Raw genomic sequence first — 15,775 nt, 5'->3', positions numbered from 1 at the left:
AAAACATATTAATTATGTCAAACTCTGCGTAAATGAACATGTGATTATAACACATTTCCATGACTTTTCCAAAACTTCTATGATTTATGTTTTTTTCCATGACTTCTCCAGGCCTGGAAATGACAATTTTAAAATTCCATGACGTTTCCAGGTTATCCATGACCGTACGAACCCTGACAATATAAACCTCGTGGCGTTGTGTCTTTCCGCAAGCGTGATACTAAACATATCTACAGATACACATCTGGCTCCAGTTACCCATCGATGTCATGTGACTAGCATTGTTTTAGATGTAGGATGGAGTGTGTGTTTCCTGGTGTGAGAGAGTGAAACCCTAAATCTGCGTTCACAACAAAAGCGGTGCGAATTTTTGAGCGCGAGTAGATCCCATGAGCAAAATCAAGGTACAGACGCGAGTGGTTGCAAAAGAGGCGAATTGCACTGCGTGAAAAAAAGTGGCCTCTTTCGCCTCAAGTTGAAATATTTCAAGTTTGGCAAAAAATTTGCCAGGCGACGAGTTGTGACAGCCAATCAGAGTCGAGCTGCTCCTCCGTTGGTGAATCTAACGGCTGCTCTAGTGGAGCTGAAGAGACATTCAGACGAGAGGTGAAGGTCACCGAGCTGTGAGCCTACGGGGGATGTCATGTATAAATATATATATATATATATATATATATTAATGTTATGAACCCGAACACGAGGGCGTTACATGTTCGTGTGTGTGATGTCCTCAACAAGGATGAAGCAGAACTAGTGGTTAGTTCTTCATGGTGGATGAAGGAGATGATAACTGTTTCCACGGAGTAAAGCTAATGAGATAAACCCCGCCCCCTTTAAGCTCCGCCCCCTCTAAGGTACGAATGACGTGAAAAGCCCCAAACAGTCAAGCAAGTGAACCCAGGCGAGTGTGAACGCGGCGTTACGATTACATCGCCGCTGCCGTGTCGACGCTGTGGTGCAGCAGCTTGACGGCTTTGGAGAGTCTTGGAAACTAGATTTAGTGTGATGTTTTTTTTTACACCATCTCTTCCCTCCGCTCCAGACCCCCAGGCTGTACGGTGGCCTTGGGGCTCCGGGGCCGGCTCAGTCTCAGGGCCTCCGCTCTGGCTTTCAGCAGCTGCTCCGGCGCCCAGTGCAGGCAGAGGGGGCACGGACACGAGGCGGGGTGGTGCAAGAGGCCGGCGGAGGGGTAGAGGGCCGCCGCGGTCGCAGGCAGCCCCCCGTGGTGTCTGTTGTGGAACTGGGAGAGGCGGAGCGCGTCCAGGGGCCGCATGGGGCCGCCGTAGGACGCCGCTGCCGCCGGCGAAGAGAGAGCCAGCGGGTAGTGGTGGTGGTGGTGGTGGAGCGGGAGGTGGGGCGGAATGAAGGGGTACGGCAAGGCGGAGCAAGGAGAGGCGTGGCCCATCAGGAGCGCCCCCAGGGGGTCCACCAGAGGGTGGGGCCACGTCAAGGTGTGTCTCTGGCGTTTGTCCTTCATCCTCCGGTTCTGGAACCACACCTGGAGAGGAGGGTCAAAGGTCATGTCGTCAGCACTAAGCACAGCTGAGGCTCATGGGAGTATCATTCATAGGGTAGGTATTGGGTAAAGAATTGGACTCATTGGGACCCGCCAACGGTGCCGGAGCATCACCGATGTTACCATCCCAGAGCTGCCAACTCTCACGGTTTGACCGTGTGACACACGCTTTTGCATGTTTTCACACGCTCTCACGCCACACAACCAATTTCTCACGGCAAAAGAAATTCTGATTTTGGGCCGAGGCGCGTTGGTTCCTTTTCAAACTCCGCGACGATAGATGGCACTAAGGAGCGCATCTATAAACCTATTCGCTGCATAGACATCCTATTTACCCCAAAGAGTCCCGGAGTCAGCAACAGAAGAAGATTTTCAAATAGACACAACGAGCAGAGACTACGGTGTGTTAATGCAGGGCTCTCGTGTCACGCATTGAGCGTGACAGTCACGCATTTCGGTCTTACGTCACGCACTCCCGCCACACATCGTATTTCTCACGCTGAAAAAACTCTCTGCTATTTAATGTTTTAATGTGCCGCAGCACGCAAACATGAGCTGGCCGCGCTGCCCTCACCGTGGAGGAATCAAGCGCTCCCCTGGAGTTCTGCTGTGAGGTCCCACTTATCAGCCAATCAAAAAAAAGAAATGGGCTACACAATAGCCAATCAGAAAAAAACCTATCTGGGTAAGATTTAATCCAGCAACCAATGAAAATAAAGCATCCTGGATAGATATGTCACTCTTGCCCATCTTCAAAACTTAAGAGCCCTGTTAATGACATGTGGTTCAATTAAGTTCTCACTCTCTTAAACTTTAAATCTTGAAATAATGTGTTGTGTTTGTGCGTGTGATTTTGTGTGGTGATGTAAACTCAGCTGTCATAACAAGCAGCAGGAGAGCACCTTGTTAACCTCTTGGTATCCTGCATGCTCAAAACATCAGAGCATTGTTTGTTACGGCTGCCCACATAGCATGTATCACTTTATTTACAGGCCTAGGAAAAGGACCCTCAAAAAATTTCCAAACAGCACTTTGAACAAGTAAGATGTATTATAAAGAATTTAACATAAAGACAGGACATTTGTGCAATAGAATTAGGCATGTTTTTGTAAATGAGAGTAGAGTTATTAAAAAACATTTAAATTATTTACGGTAGCAAAGATGTCTCGTAAAAGACCTTTGCCAGGCCAGAATGCAGGGTACAACATGGGTACAACGCCACATTAATTCAAATTTCCTGATATTTGAGCCACCAACGTGTGTGGCTGCGTGCGCAGCAACATTTTGGTCACCCCCGACAAAATCTCACTCCAAGGTTTTTTGAAAAGTTGGCAGCTCTGCCATCCAGAGTATTTAACTGGAGCAAATCTTCCAGCCAATGGCTGTTGACATATAAAAAAAATAAAAAATGGAAACTAATGGTGGGAAGTGAAGAAAAATCAACGGGTCAGAAAACCTTCTGTGAAAACACTTGAGTATAAAGTAAGGAGTACCGATGAGTCCGATAAACACTGAGTACATCATTTAATTTAAACTACTGAAATGATTTCTATGAGATTAAACACGATCGTCCAGAGTCGAGGTTAACGTTCTGTAATCGTGATAATGTTCCCAGAGCTTTATGTTTCTTAAGTTATCGGAAAAAGTTTTGTCTTAATCAAAATGATATAAACACCAAAAACCATTACACCATTTTTAAAAAGGGATAAATGATGCTGGACGGCATGAATTAAAGTTTTCAAGACGCAATGACGATGCAACATTCGGGCTAGTGCGCCCCACATGTTGTATCAACCACTGCAATACGTCATAATTAATTACATTCATCATATATATATTAGGCTGTCAGCGTTAACGCGTTAATCTATGCGATTAATTTGGCCGCGTTAACGCACACAAATATTTTAACGCAATTAACGCAACTTTGTTTACTTCCGGTGTTCGTTGAAGTTTTTTCACTCCCCTGAATTTCAAACCGCGGCAGTACGGTTTGACACCATTTCCGTTTTTAAAACAATTATTTCGCCGCGAAAATAAGGAGCAGAAATCAGTTTAAACTCGTGGATGAATCAGTCGGGTTTCCTCCTGCTCCTCCTTCCTCCCGTCTCCCCCTCTGATACACAGAGGAACGGAGGGGCGACGTGTCGGGGGACGCGGCGCGGAACGATCTCGTCACACTAAACCGTCAATCCGTTTGTCTGTCAACATTTTGCGAAAAAAACAACCAATGAACACTCAGTAAATCACAAGGACCTCCCACCACACAGGTGAGGCTCATTAGTAGCCTGTCAGTCAGAGAACCAGAGAACACGGCGCGAGGACAACTGAGCCTCATTGTATAGAGATGAGATTGTTCTGTAATGTTTGATGTATAACACGTGGGTATGTGTCACATGCAAACGCCTTTAAAAGGTGAATTAATTTTTTTTGGTAAAATGGAGAACATGCCCCCAGCCTCCAGAGGAACGTGACACATTTGAATGTCAGTCAGTTACCAAGGCCACTGGTTCTGCTGTTGTTTAATGTTAAAGATGACAGGACCAACGGGGTCTCAATATACTTCTTTTTTTTTTACTAATCTGGGTGTTTCACTGAAGAAACAATTTATCATCCACAATATTAAATACCTCACTGGCACTTTATAGGTAGGAGCCTCTTTGAAAACACAGCTCTGTGTGAAGTTTTGTCTTTAAAAAGAAGAAAAAAAAACTTTTAATCGCGATTAATGAATTTCAAAATGTGAGATTAATTAGTTAATTTTTTTTAATCGATTGACAGCCCTAATATATATATATATGTATATATATATATCACTTTAATGCTGTTACAGTTCATTATAGAATGCAGGTTTTGTTACATAACGGGGTGAGACATGTATAACGTGTTGTTACCAACATACATGTGCTGCAACATGCTTTAAAGCCGAGGCCGGCGAGCTGCCCGGCCCTCAACTATTTTTACCAGCTCGTAGAACCTCCTGGGAGAGGCGGCGCCGCTTTACGAGGCCCCGCCCCTCGCATTCCTGCTCCTTCATAAAAGACCCGGGGGCGGTCGGCGGAGAGGTGGGTGCCCTCCCCGATCGGCGTAAAGCGGCCGGTGGGTGTCAAATGTTCGGCGCATGCTGAACCTGTCGGCGCTCAATCTGAGATACATGTGAGGCCTCGCCCTCGGGGGCCAGAGAGCCGAGGAGCGGCGGCCGAGTGGTCGCTCCACCTTCTTGGTCGCTCAACCTTCTTGGTCGCTCCACCTTCTTGGTTTCATGAAGCCGGCAGGCGGAGGACGCCATCGCGTCGTGAAGGCGCTGAGCTGGAGATTAGCTCGCGGGTTAGCGTGAATACTTGGACGCAACTAGCTAGACCTCCGTCCAACGATCCAAACTTAACCTTCAAACTACAACTTCAAACTCCATCTTCAAACTACACCTTTAAACTGCACATTCAAACTACAGCTTCAACCTACACTTTCAAACTACAGCTTCAAACCACACATTCAAACTACACCTTCAAACTAAACCTTCAAACTACACATTCAAAGTACACATTTAAAATACACCTTTAAACTACACCTTTAAACTTCACATTCAAACTGCACCTTCAAACTACACCTACAAACTACACCTTCAAACTACACCTTCAAACTAGACCTTTAAACTACACCTTCAAACTACACATTCAAACTAGACCTTTAAACTTCACATTCAAACTACACCTTTAAACTTCACATTCAAACTACTCCTTTAAACTATACCTTCAAACTAGACCTTTAAACTTCACAGTCAAACTACACCTTTAAACTACACATTAAAACTACACCTTTAAACTTCACATTCAAACTACTCCTTTAAACTATACCTTCAAACTACAACTTTATACTACACATTCAAACTACAACTTCACACTACACCTTTAAACGTCACATTCAAACTACACCTTTAAACTACACCTTCAAACTCCACATTCAAACTACACCTTCAAACTAGACCTTTAAACTTAACATTCAAACTACACCTTTCAAACTACACCTTCAAACTAGACCTTTAAACTTCACATTCAAACTACTCCTTTAAACTGTACCTTCAAACAACACCTTTAAACTTCACAGTCAAACTACACCTTTAAACTACACATTCAAACTACACCCTTAAACCACACATTCAAACGACACCTTTAAACTACACATTCAAAGTACATCTTTAAACTACACCTTCAAACTAGAAATTCAAACTACACATTTAAACTTTACCTTCAAATTACACCTTCAAACTTCACATTCAAACTACACCTTTAGATGATAGATGATATATACTTTTATTAATCCCCAAAGGGAAATTAGTTCTCTGCATTTAACCCATCCTTAGTTATTAAGGAGCAGTGGGCTGCAGTGATGTGCCCTTGAAGCAACTGGGGGTTCAATGCCTTGCTCAAGGACACTTTGACTTGCAACAACTAATGGGGAGAGCCGGGATCGAACCGACAACCTTGGGGTTGCAGGACGACCCCCTTACCCCACTGAGCTACAGCCACCCCTTTAAACTACACCTTTAAATGACACCTTCCAAGTACACCTTTAAACTACACATTCAAACTACACCTTTAAACTACACATTCAAACTCCACTTTCAAACAACACCTTTAAACTTCACATTCAAACTACACCTTTAACGTACACATTAAAACTACATCTTCAAATTACACCTTCAAACTACACATTAAAACTTCACAGTAAAACTACACCTTCAAACTACACCTTTAAACTACACATTCAAACTACACCTTCAAACTACACCTTTAAACTTCACATTCAAACTACACCTTTAACGTACACATTCAAACTACATCTTCAAATTACACCTTTAAATGACACATTCAAACTACACCTTCAAACTACACCTTTAAACTTCACATTCAAACTACACCTTTAACGTACACATTAAAACTACATCTTTAAACTACACCTTTAAACAACACATTCAAACTACACCTTCAAACGACACCTTCAAACTACACCTTTAAGTTACACATGAAAACTACACCGTTAAACTACACATTCAGACTACACCTTCAAACTACACTTTCAAACTACACCTTCAAACGACACCTTTAAACTACACCTCCAAACTATACCTTCAAACTACACCTTTATACTACACATTCAAACTCCAACTTCAAACTACACCTTTAAACTACACATTCGGAATACACCTTTAAACTACACTTTCAAACTACACCTTTAAACGTCCCATTCAAACTACATCTTTAAACGACACCTTCAAACTACACATTCAAACTGCACATTTAAACGTCACATTCAAACTACACCTTCAAACTAGACCTTTAAACTACACATTCAAACTACACATTTAAACTACACCTTTAAACAACACCTTCAAACTACACCTTTAAACTACACATTCAAACTACACCTTCAAACTACACTTTCAAACTAAGGGGACAAGTCTCCTTCAAGAAAGAGGTAATGGACGATTTTGGTTGATTTGACTATTATAATTTAATTCAGTCATCAGAATGAGGAAGTCAATGCAATGTCATTATCAAAGAGCCTATTTAGTGGATGCATTCAAGGAGTGTGCATGAGGGGGAAGGGGGGGGGAGGCTTGTGGCAATAATGAGCTGCTGGGCCCCTATTGGCCCCAGCACTATTATTACTACTGATATTAAATGTGGCCATGGTCCTCTGGGTGGTCTCTGTGTGGTGGAGGCTCAGACTAGTGGTTCAGGTCCAGGGTGGACCACATACCTTGATGGTGGTCTCTGTGTGGTGGAGCCTCGGACTAGTTGTCCAGGTCCAGGGTGGACCGCATACCTTGATGGTGGTCTCCGGTAAGCTGAGGGCCGTGGCCAGCTCGCAGCGCCGCGGCCGGGACACGTAGCTCTCCTTGCCGTACTCCTGCTCCAGCCGGGTCAGCTGCTCGCGCGTGAACGCGGTCCGGTGCCGCCGGCTGTGGTCGAGCAGCGCGCCGCGCGGGCACGGCTCCGTCCGCTGCTGCTCTGCGGCCGCCGGCGGGCCGCGCGCCACGTGCGCCGCCGCCACCACGGGGGTCCGTCTGCCCTCCGCCACTGGAATGACGCAACGAGACGATTTCAGACGGGGCAGAAATATAAATATATATTAGCGTTATTAATGCTAAACATAAGCTTTAATTAAGTGACACTGCATTATAACCACAGTGTAAGAGAATTGTTATCACATTGTTCTTTAACACACTCGTTATAACACTTTACATAAAGTTACATCACTTCTACTCATTTTGACATTTTAATGTTTCAGTAAATGTCAAGCTGCTTCTGTTCGGGTATCAGACTCCAGCTGTAAATGATAATAGATTTCCATAACGCCATGTGTGTGTGTGTGTGTGTGTGTGTGTGTGTGTGTGTGTGTGTGTGTGTGTGTGTGTGTGTGTGTGTGTGTGTGTGTGTGTGTGTGTGTGTGGTGTTGACACTTGTTACACATGTAGTATAATAATCCTCCCAAAGTTCAGCGATATGTTTTATGGCCGTTCAGAGGCCGCTGACAAGTTTCAGGGAAACAGAAGAACACATTTAGTGTGTCAACAATGACGTCATGTATGCCCAGTGTGTCACACGGATAAGGGAAGAGTTGTCAACTCGTGTTATTGGGTTTTTAAAAGCTCTTAAGGGAAGAAGGAAGTATTTAGAGGAACGTTGTGGTTGCTATGATCATAACTTTGAACACATGAAGCCGACAAGTGAGCCGTGAGGTCTGAGGACCCCAAACAATACGGAGGTCACACGCGCGCGCGCTGATACTTACGCATCAGGCACAACGCAACAAATAGAATCCCTCCTGATGTGAGGTTCTCCTCCGAGCTGGTTCTTCAGACTGAGGTTCTCCTCCGAGCTGGTTCTTCAGACTGAGGTTCTCCTCCGAGCTGGTTCTTCAGGTTGAGGTTCTCCTCCGCGCTGGTTCTTCAGACTGAGGTTCTCCTTCGAGCTGGTTCTTCAGACTGAGGTTCTCCTCCGCGCTGGTTCTCCAGGTTGAGGTTCTCCTCCGAGCTGGTTCTTCAGGTCCAGGTTCTGATCCGGCTCCGCGGCGCCGATGGAGAAGCTGCTGCCGTCCGGCTCAAACTTATCTCCATCCAGGTTGGTCCAGACAGTCGGCCGGGGGGGGGGGGGGGGGGGGAAGGTGAGGTGTTTGTGTCCCTCCTCCACCTCCTCCTCCCTCCTTCCACTGTCTGCCCCCCCCCCCTGCTCTCGCTCCTCTGCCCCACTGTCACAGGCGCTCCCAGACGGGGCCGCCGTGCGCGCGCGCCGGCCCAGCGCTGGCGCCGCGGCCCGAAGAGGTGTTAGAGGTGTTTAGGGATGAAGCCTTTGGTCTCGACTCGGCCTTTGTACTTTTTGTTATGGAGAATTAAAGACGCGCAGGCTGAGACGCGGCCAGACGCATTGTTGTCCCCCGTTTGAAGTTCGCGGAGCTGGAAGCGGGTCGAGAGGAGGAGAAGAGTTATGAATGAGACTCTTCTGATTCCGCTGGCTAACCTAGAATATCATATTTAAAAAGTCTGTCAGATGTTTAAAAAATGATTTCCCCCCTCAGGAGTCCTGTTATTTTGTATTTGACCGTTTATAAATGATGTAATATGACGAATATTATGACTCACCTTAAGGGTGAACCCGCATTTGCAAATATACTTTTTCCATATAACATAAATTTGAACATTGGAGAAAGAAGGTTTTAACTTTTTGTTTTATTTCTGTCAAAGGTTTTCAGAGACCGGATCACTCTAAAAATCATAAAATACGGCCAACAGCTGTAAAAAATATTAATGTTTTAATAAAAATCAGGTTATGCTTGATATCTTTTTAAGAAACCTCTTTGTAAAGACTCCTCAGATAAAAGACAGGAAGGAAACTATAAAGTTATGATAATTATCTTCAAGATGACGTTTCTGGATTTATTAGTCTGAGAAAAAAAAAATCCAGAAAAAAAAGTCCGTATAATTATTTTTTTTGTTAAATCGCTGCAGACATTTTGAAGAATCCATAAGGAAATATAATTAACGAACAAATATCACCAATTGATTCATTTCAGGTTCTTACATTTCGTGCCTGACGTCTTCTCTTAATTCCGAAGTCCATCAACCTTTAAACTCGTACCTTCCTTTTTTTTGACGGTACAGTATCTTATGAAGAATAATGTCGTTCTAATAATAATAATAATAATAATAATAATAATAATTATTATTATTATTAATATTAATATTATTATTATAATATGAAATAGTCTGGGATATCATTTACATTAACTCCGTATTCTTATTCTGAAATGCGACATATCTTTTTTAATACACCGTTTTATTTCCTATAGTCTGAAGTAATATTATTTGTTTTGATATTTAAATAATACCCATGTTGTGCCGGTGTAGATTAATTGAGCTTCAGGCATCAGATCCTTTAAGTGGCTGCCGGCGGACCCTTGAGCCTGTGTTTATGACTTTATTATGGCTATAATCGGCGTTGATTGTTAATCCAGCGGCCAGATGATGAGAAAGAGGACCGGAGACAGACAGACGCCTCACGCGCACGTCCACATTTTCATCATTAAAAACAACACACACAAACGGATTACGTTCAGAGTCACTGACGTCACTTCCTCTAGCTCCGAGTCCTGTTCTATATGTAGAAATGATAACCAGAAGTCATATTGTTCTTTAATTTTTTGATTTAATTACAACATTAGACACGTATTGCATCATCTATCACCAACTAAACTCAGCCTTTTAAAGGGGACATTACTATATTTCATGTTTTCCATGTGCAGGAACAAGACTAAATTCTTTTAGTTTGACAACACGTCACTGAATATGGTAACTGCACAGTGTGTGTGTGTGTGTGTGTGACCTTCACCAGAAAGGTTATGACCTCTAATGGAGAAAAATATCATGCAACTCCACACAGTTCCAGATCGACTTATCCTGGAGGAATAACTCCTGTTAACACCAATCACAGATAAGAAGAGGTGACTCCATTGTATGTAAAGCGGCTCCGACAGCTGAGGCCTTAATGGGGCAGTGAAGTAATTAAGTATTCATTACAAATATAACAAGACAGACTAATCAAGAAGAGGGGGGGGGGGGTGTTGGCTCTGCTTGAGCTAAACGCTACAAGGATCAAATTGTTATGCACATTCACATGTTTTACATGTCCACTGTGTCGTTAGCGTGTTAGCACGCTAACGTATGCTAATCAGTCAAACTCCAGCTGAGGCTTGGGGATCTCAAAGGTATTTGGTCATAAAAAAAAGAATAAAAACTATTTTAATGATATCGAAATAATTCAAAATTCCTCTTCTGGGGAACCTGAAGACCAAACCACACAGTCTGTGTCCAAATATTCCACTAAAGGACAAAATAGTCAATAAGACAATCTCCCATAATATCTGTTGACATATTTCACTGTGAGCCACGAGCGTCGTCCTCGTGAAGCGACTCCACAACAAAGAAAAGAAAAGCTGCCGTAGCGCTTCACGTGGCCCCTGGCGACTTTAAAGACACGTGATCGACTTTTCTTGAAGAAATTGAAGAAAAATATCCTGTGCTTTTATTTTTTTTAAATTTTAGATTAAATGGATTCATGTTGTAATATTGGATACATTTTCTTATGTACAACATTTCTACACTCAAATAAACAATAATCAAATGCAAAGAGAGTTATTTAACAATATGTTCGAGGAGTTTATAAAGTGTTTCTGGCCCTTTAAGAGGGCGGCCATGATGCTCATTTGGCCCACGGTGAACATGAGTTTGACTCCCCTGCTCTAGACCAACAGTAGCTGCTCTCTCTCTCTCTCTCTGAAACTAAATATTGGATCAACATGAAAATGTGTTTCACGTGTTTTGAATATTGTTTTCTTTGTGTGTGGAGGACGTTGTCGTGACCCTGTTACTTATCAAAAAAGGTCCCTGTGGTTGCTTGGAGGTTTCGTTTTGACGTGTACAACACATGCTATGTCCAGTAACAGTTGCTTTGTGAAAGGTTATTTAATTATAAAGTTGTACGGCTTCCAAAACCAACCAAAAATGATGTTCCTCATAGAAAAAAAACTAAAAAACCCTAACCCCCCACCCAAATTCTAGAAATCGAAATGACATTGTCGCCTGTGCTCCTGCCAGTCGAGCAACACCTGACCCTGGAGCTCCTCCCGATTACATTGGCCTCTGCCGTCATGGGCAGTGGCCCTGCGCCCCCTAGTGGTGGGAGGTCCAACCAAACTAAAACAAACAAAATGGCTCCTGCAGACGCCCTGCAGCCGGTATATATGTTCACCTGGTTCTGCAAAACCCAAAGAAAACCATCGAAATCCAACCTGTGAAAGTTGGTTTGATCCGACATCGTGTTGATATCAGATGAAATTTAAATATATTATATTTTCGAGTCTTTTGAAATCCAGTCTAGCAGCTGAAAGCAGCTGAATGTGATGCGGTCAGATGTATTAGACTTAGTGTGAACTTCTAAAGAGGCATATGAGTCGCGTGCTTTTTACCTCCACTAGTACGAGGCAGAGCATTCATTATTGGAAATATGATAATATGAAATATAAGACATTACAAAAGTTAGTTTGGCAAACTTTATGTACACACAATTTGAGTTGCGCTCTTCTTGAAGGCCTTTCCTGACTGTAAGAAAGAGTTTAACATGTTAAAATATTCACATTATGTGTTAGCAGCCACTAGCGATGTAACCGGTGGTGATGGTCCCTGATGACCGGACCACAGGAGACAAGATCACCCCTAGCGACGAGGTCCTGATGAGACACGTCACCCAGAACAATCCATCCAATATCCATTGGACCCTCGTTGGTTTCCATTGTTGGCGGTCTCCCAGTTTATGTCTAATGAGGTCTAACTGTTGTATCTGTAACACATCTGGCTGTTGAGTGTCCTTCATCTCCCCCTCTGGACCAGACCCAGCTCAGGAGAGAGAACGCAGCTTTAACACATCAAGCATAGACTTCTATACAACCAGAGGAGTCGCCCCCTGGTGGTCAGGAGAGAGAATGCAGCTTTAACACATGAAGCATAGACTTCTATACAACCAGAGGTGTCGCCCCCTGGTGGTCAGGAGAGAGAATGCAGCCTTAACACATGAAGCATAGACTTCTATACAACCAGAGGAGTCACCCCCTGGTGGTCAGGAGAGAGAACGCAGCTTTAACACATCAAGCATAGACTTCTATACAACCAGAGGAGTCGCCCCCTGGTGATCAGGAGGGAGAACGCAGCTTTAACACATCAAGCATAGACTTATATACAACCAGAGGAGTCGCCCCCTGGTGGTCAGGAGAGAGAACGCAGCTTTAACACATCAAGCATAGACTTCTATACAACCAGAGGAGTCGCCCCCTGGTGGTCAGGAGAGAGAACTTTTAACACATCAAGCATAGACATCAAGCATAGACTTCTATACAACCAGAGGAGTCGCCCCCTGGTGGTCAGGAGAGAGAATGCAGCTTTAACACATGAAGCGTAGACTTCTATACAACCAGAGGAGTCGCCCCCTGGTGGTCAGGAGAGAGAATGCAGCTTTAACACATGAAGCATAGACTTCTATACAACCATAAGGTATTGATGATGCCCGCTTCCTTTGAAGGCTTTTAAATGCCAACTCGTCTTATTCCGTCATCCATTTATTCGTCGTCAATTTAAATGTATATTTATATATATATATATATATTAGTCAATTGCATCCTGCGTCCTCATTGTTTACGTTCATAACCTTTCCATCTCTCATTGTCTTTGTGTTCCTCAATGTTTTAACTTTACAGCTATTTCTGTCCCCTCTACATGTGGCCTTCATTTATTTATATAGTGTTTGATATTAGAAAACAAGAGTCGTAGTGAGGCACAAGTGATTCTGGGCTCTATATAACATTTACTTGATTATTATTATTACCACTAATTACAGCCATGCATGCATGCTGGTGGGACTTCTCGTTAGTTTAAAGCGTTTTAAGCGTTTTAAGAGGGAAATAACTTTCAGTTTAACAAGTTTAACACAATCAACTAATAACATTGTTGTTGTTGTTTTATGGCGTGTTGGAATGCATCCAGATACACACACGTGTGGTGCCACATGCTGGACGTATGAGGGAGAGAACGTGTTGGAACGCTCTCATCAACAATGTAGATCTGAGATCTTATGGACGTCTTAGTGTGTGAGGAAGATCACCTGCAGACCGAGGTACAAGGCTCCCTCCTATTGGCCGCCGAGGGAACAGAACATCACACACACACACACACACACACACACACACACACACACACACACACACACACACACACACACACACACACACACACACACACAGCCGCTCTGTTGTGAAATGCTCATAGAGGTCAGGTTCAAGGACACAGGCCCCAATGCATGCTGGGTAAAAGTCTTCATTCTCACCATCACAGTAGTTTCCTCTCTCTGAGTGAAGGAGGAGTCATGTGACCATCTGAGGATCCGCTGAAAGAACAAATACTGGAGTAAACACAACTTCATACGGTCGATTACATGGAGCATGTTTTACGTTATTTCATTTTTGGACCCTTTAGACAGCGACTAGAAGCTCGTCAGCTCACAGCTGGAGGTCTTAAACCACACGCAACCCAGATCAGACTGCGACACCCCACAGGCATTGTGGAGAGGGGGGGGGGGTATTTGGCCCCTGGTATAGAGATCATGGTCCTGAAAGCCCCGCTTAGTTAGAATTTGGGAAGAGATCGAGAAATCCTCCTTGAAACTTGCATTCTCTCTCCTGACCACCAGGGGGCGACTCCTCTGGTTGTATAGAAGTCTATGCGTCATGTGTTGAAGCTGCATTCTCTCTCCTGACCACCAGGGGGAGACTCCTCTGATTGTATAGAAGTCTATGCTTCATGTGTTGAAGCTGCATTCTCTCTCCTGACCACCAGGGGGCGACTCCTCTGGTTGTATAGAAGTCTATGCTTCATGTGTTAAAGCTGCATTCTCTCTCCTGACCACCAGGGGTGACTCCTCTGGTTGTATAGAAGTCTATATAACGACTCTACTTCTCTTGATGTATTCCCTCAGTAAACATTGTAAACTTGAGTTTTCGCCTCAGTCTAGTTGAGGTCTTGTTCTCCAGTGATTGACGGGTCGCTGCCTCTATAGAGACGTCTGTATATTTCTACGTCACTCCTTCTGAGTCCAGACCACCTCCCTCCTAACAAACTAAAAGATGTAGTTTCATTATTATTTCATGAGCCTGACTGTTGGTATCGGAGTCACTTTTCGGTTTACTGGCATCGTAATTCTTTAATCTTCAGCCAGCCCTATAAGATGTTAATTAAATGCACATTTTGTTCCCCAACATTTGGAATCTGCACCACTCGAGTATAATATCACTCCAGTCATCATTATTATTGTCATGAGGCCCGCATCATTACCTCATCCTCAGGTTCTGATGGAGACTAAATTAAACATTCTTTAATAGCTCGATAATAGCTTGAGCATTGTGTAAGGAGGGGGGGGGGGGGGGGCAGCAGTGTGTCCATCAAACCCTCAGAACGTCACGGATCGGTCTCAAGAGACAAAAACCAGCCGAGCTTCAATTTCTTGAGTTTCACGACCTGATTGCTCCCCGGCTTCGGGTCGTTTAATGAGCCGCAGTAATAATGAAGAGTGGAGCAACACACACACACACACACACACACACACACACACACACACACACATGTGTTACCTTTGTCCGTCATCGTGGAGCAACTCAAGCAACGTGAGAGAGAATATTCTTCGTGTGGAGCCCACGTTGGAATTTTTTTTTAAAAATTTGGTAAATACTCTAAAATACGGCAGAACATTTCTACCATCACCGGCTTTTTCAGATGCTTTTATATTTACAGACACATTTCATTGTGTTCCTCAGTGGGAGTTTGCTCTAGTTGCCATGGAGACGTCACAGTCATCACCGTGTGACCTACACGCCCAAACCTGAGATTGAAAGTGAAAGAAAAACATGAGCGATGTTGCTTTAACACTCCATGACATCACCCGTTCACACGCTGGTGGGAGGAGCTAACGTCCACCTGTCCATCAGGAGCAGCTAACATTCACACACTGGTGGGAGGAGCCAATGTTCCCACACTGGTGGGAGGAGCTACGGTCCACATGTCCATCAGGAGGCGCTAACATTCATACACTGTAAACACAGCTCTCCTCTAATTGGAGGACGACCCCGCTCACCACATAGCAGCATTTTTATATTTTTAGAAAA

The 15,775-nt window shown here is 43.8% G+C and overlaps 1 protein-coding gene across 1 annotated transcript; it reads right to left on the bottom strand.

Annotated features, from left to right (window-relative positions):
- Positions 1-1,015: 1,015 nt before the first annotated feature.
- On the bottom strand, positions 1,016-15,257 carry eve1 (even-skipped-like1). Its single transcript, XM_056407028.1, has 3 exons — positions 15,245-15,257; positions 7,340-7,593; positions 1,016-1,498 (listed from the first exon to the last, which is right to left on the bottom strand). Exons 1-3 carry the CDS (start codon positions 15,255-15,257, stop codon positions 1,016-1,018), a joined length of 750 nt encoding a protein of 249 aa, XP_056263003.1.
- Between the last annotated feature and the right edge of the window lie 518 nt (positions 15,258-15,775).

This window comes from Pseudoliparis swirei, chromosome 23 (assembly GCF_029220125.1).
Source record: "Pseudoliparis swirei isolate HS2019 ecotype Mariana Trench chromosome 23, NWPU_hadal_v1, whole genome shotgun sequence".
Classification (NCBI taxonomy): Eukaryota; Metazoa; Chordata; class Actinopteri; order Perciformes; family Liparidae; genus Pseudoliparis; species Pseudoliparis swirei.
This window is presented reverse-complemented; position numbering and strand designations above follow the sequence as displayed.

What these genes read in the sequence shown, in the direction of transcription:
- eve1 (XM_056407028.1), bottom strand. An exon ending in TACCGGAGACCACCATCAAG is followed by an intron (nt 1,499 to 7,339) that starts GTATGCGGTCCA and finishes CCTCCTCTCCAG; the next exon opens with GTGTGGTTCCAGAACCGGAG.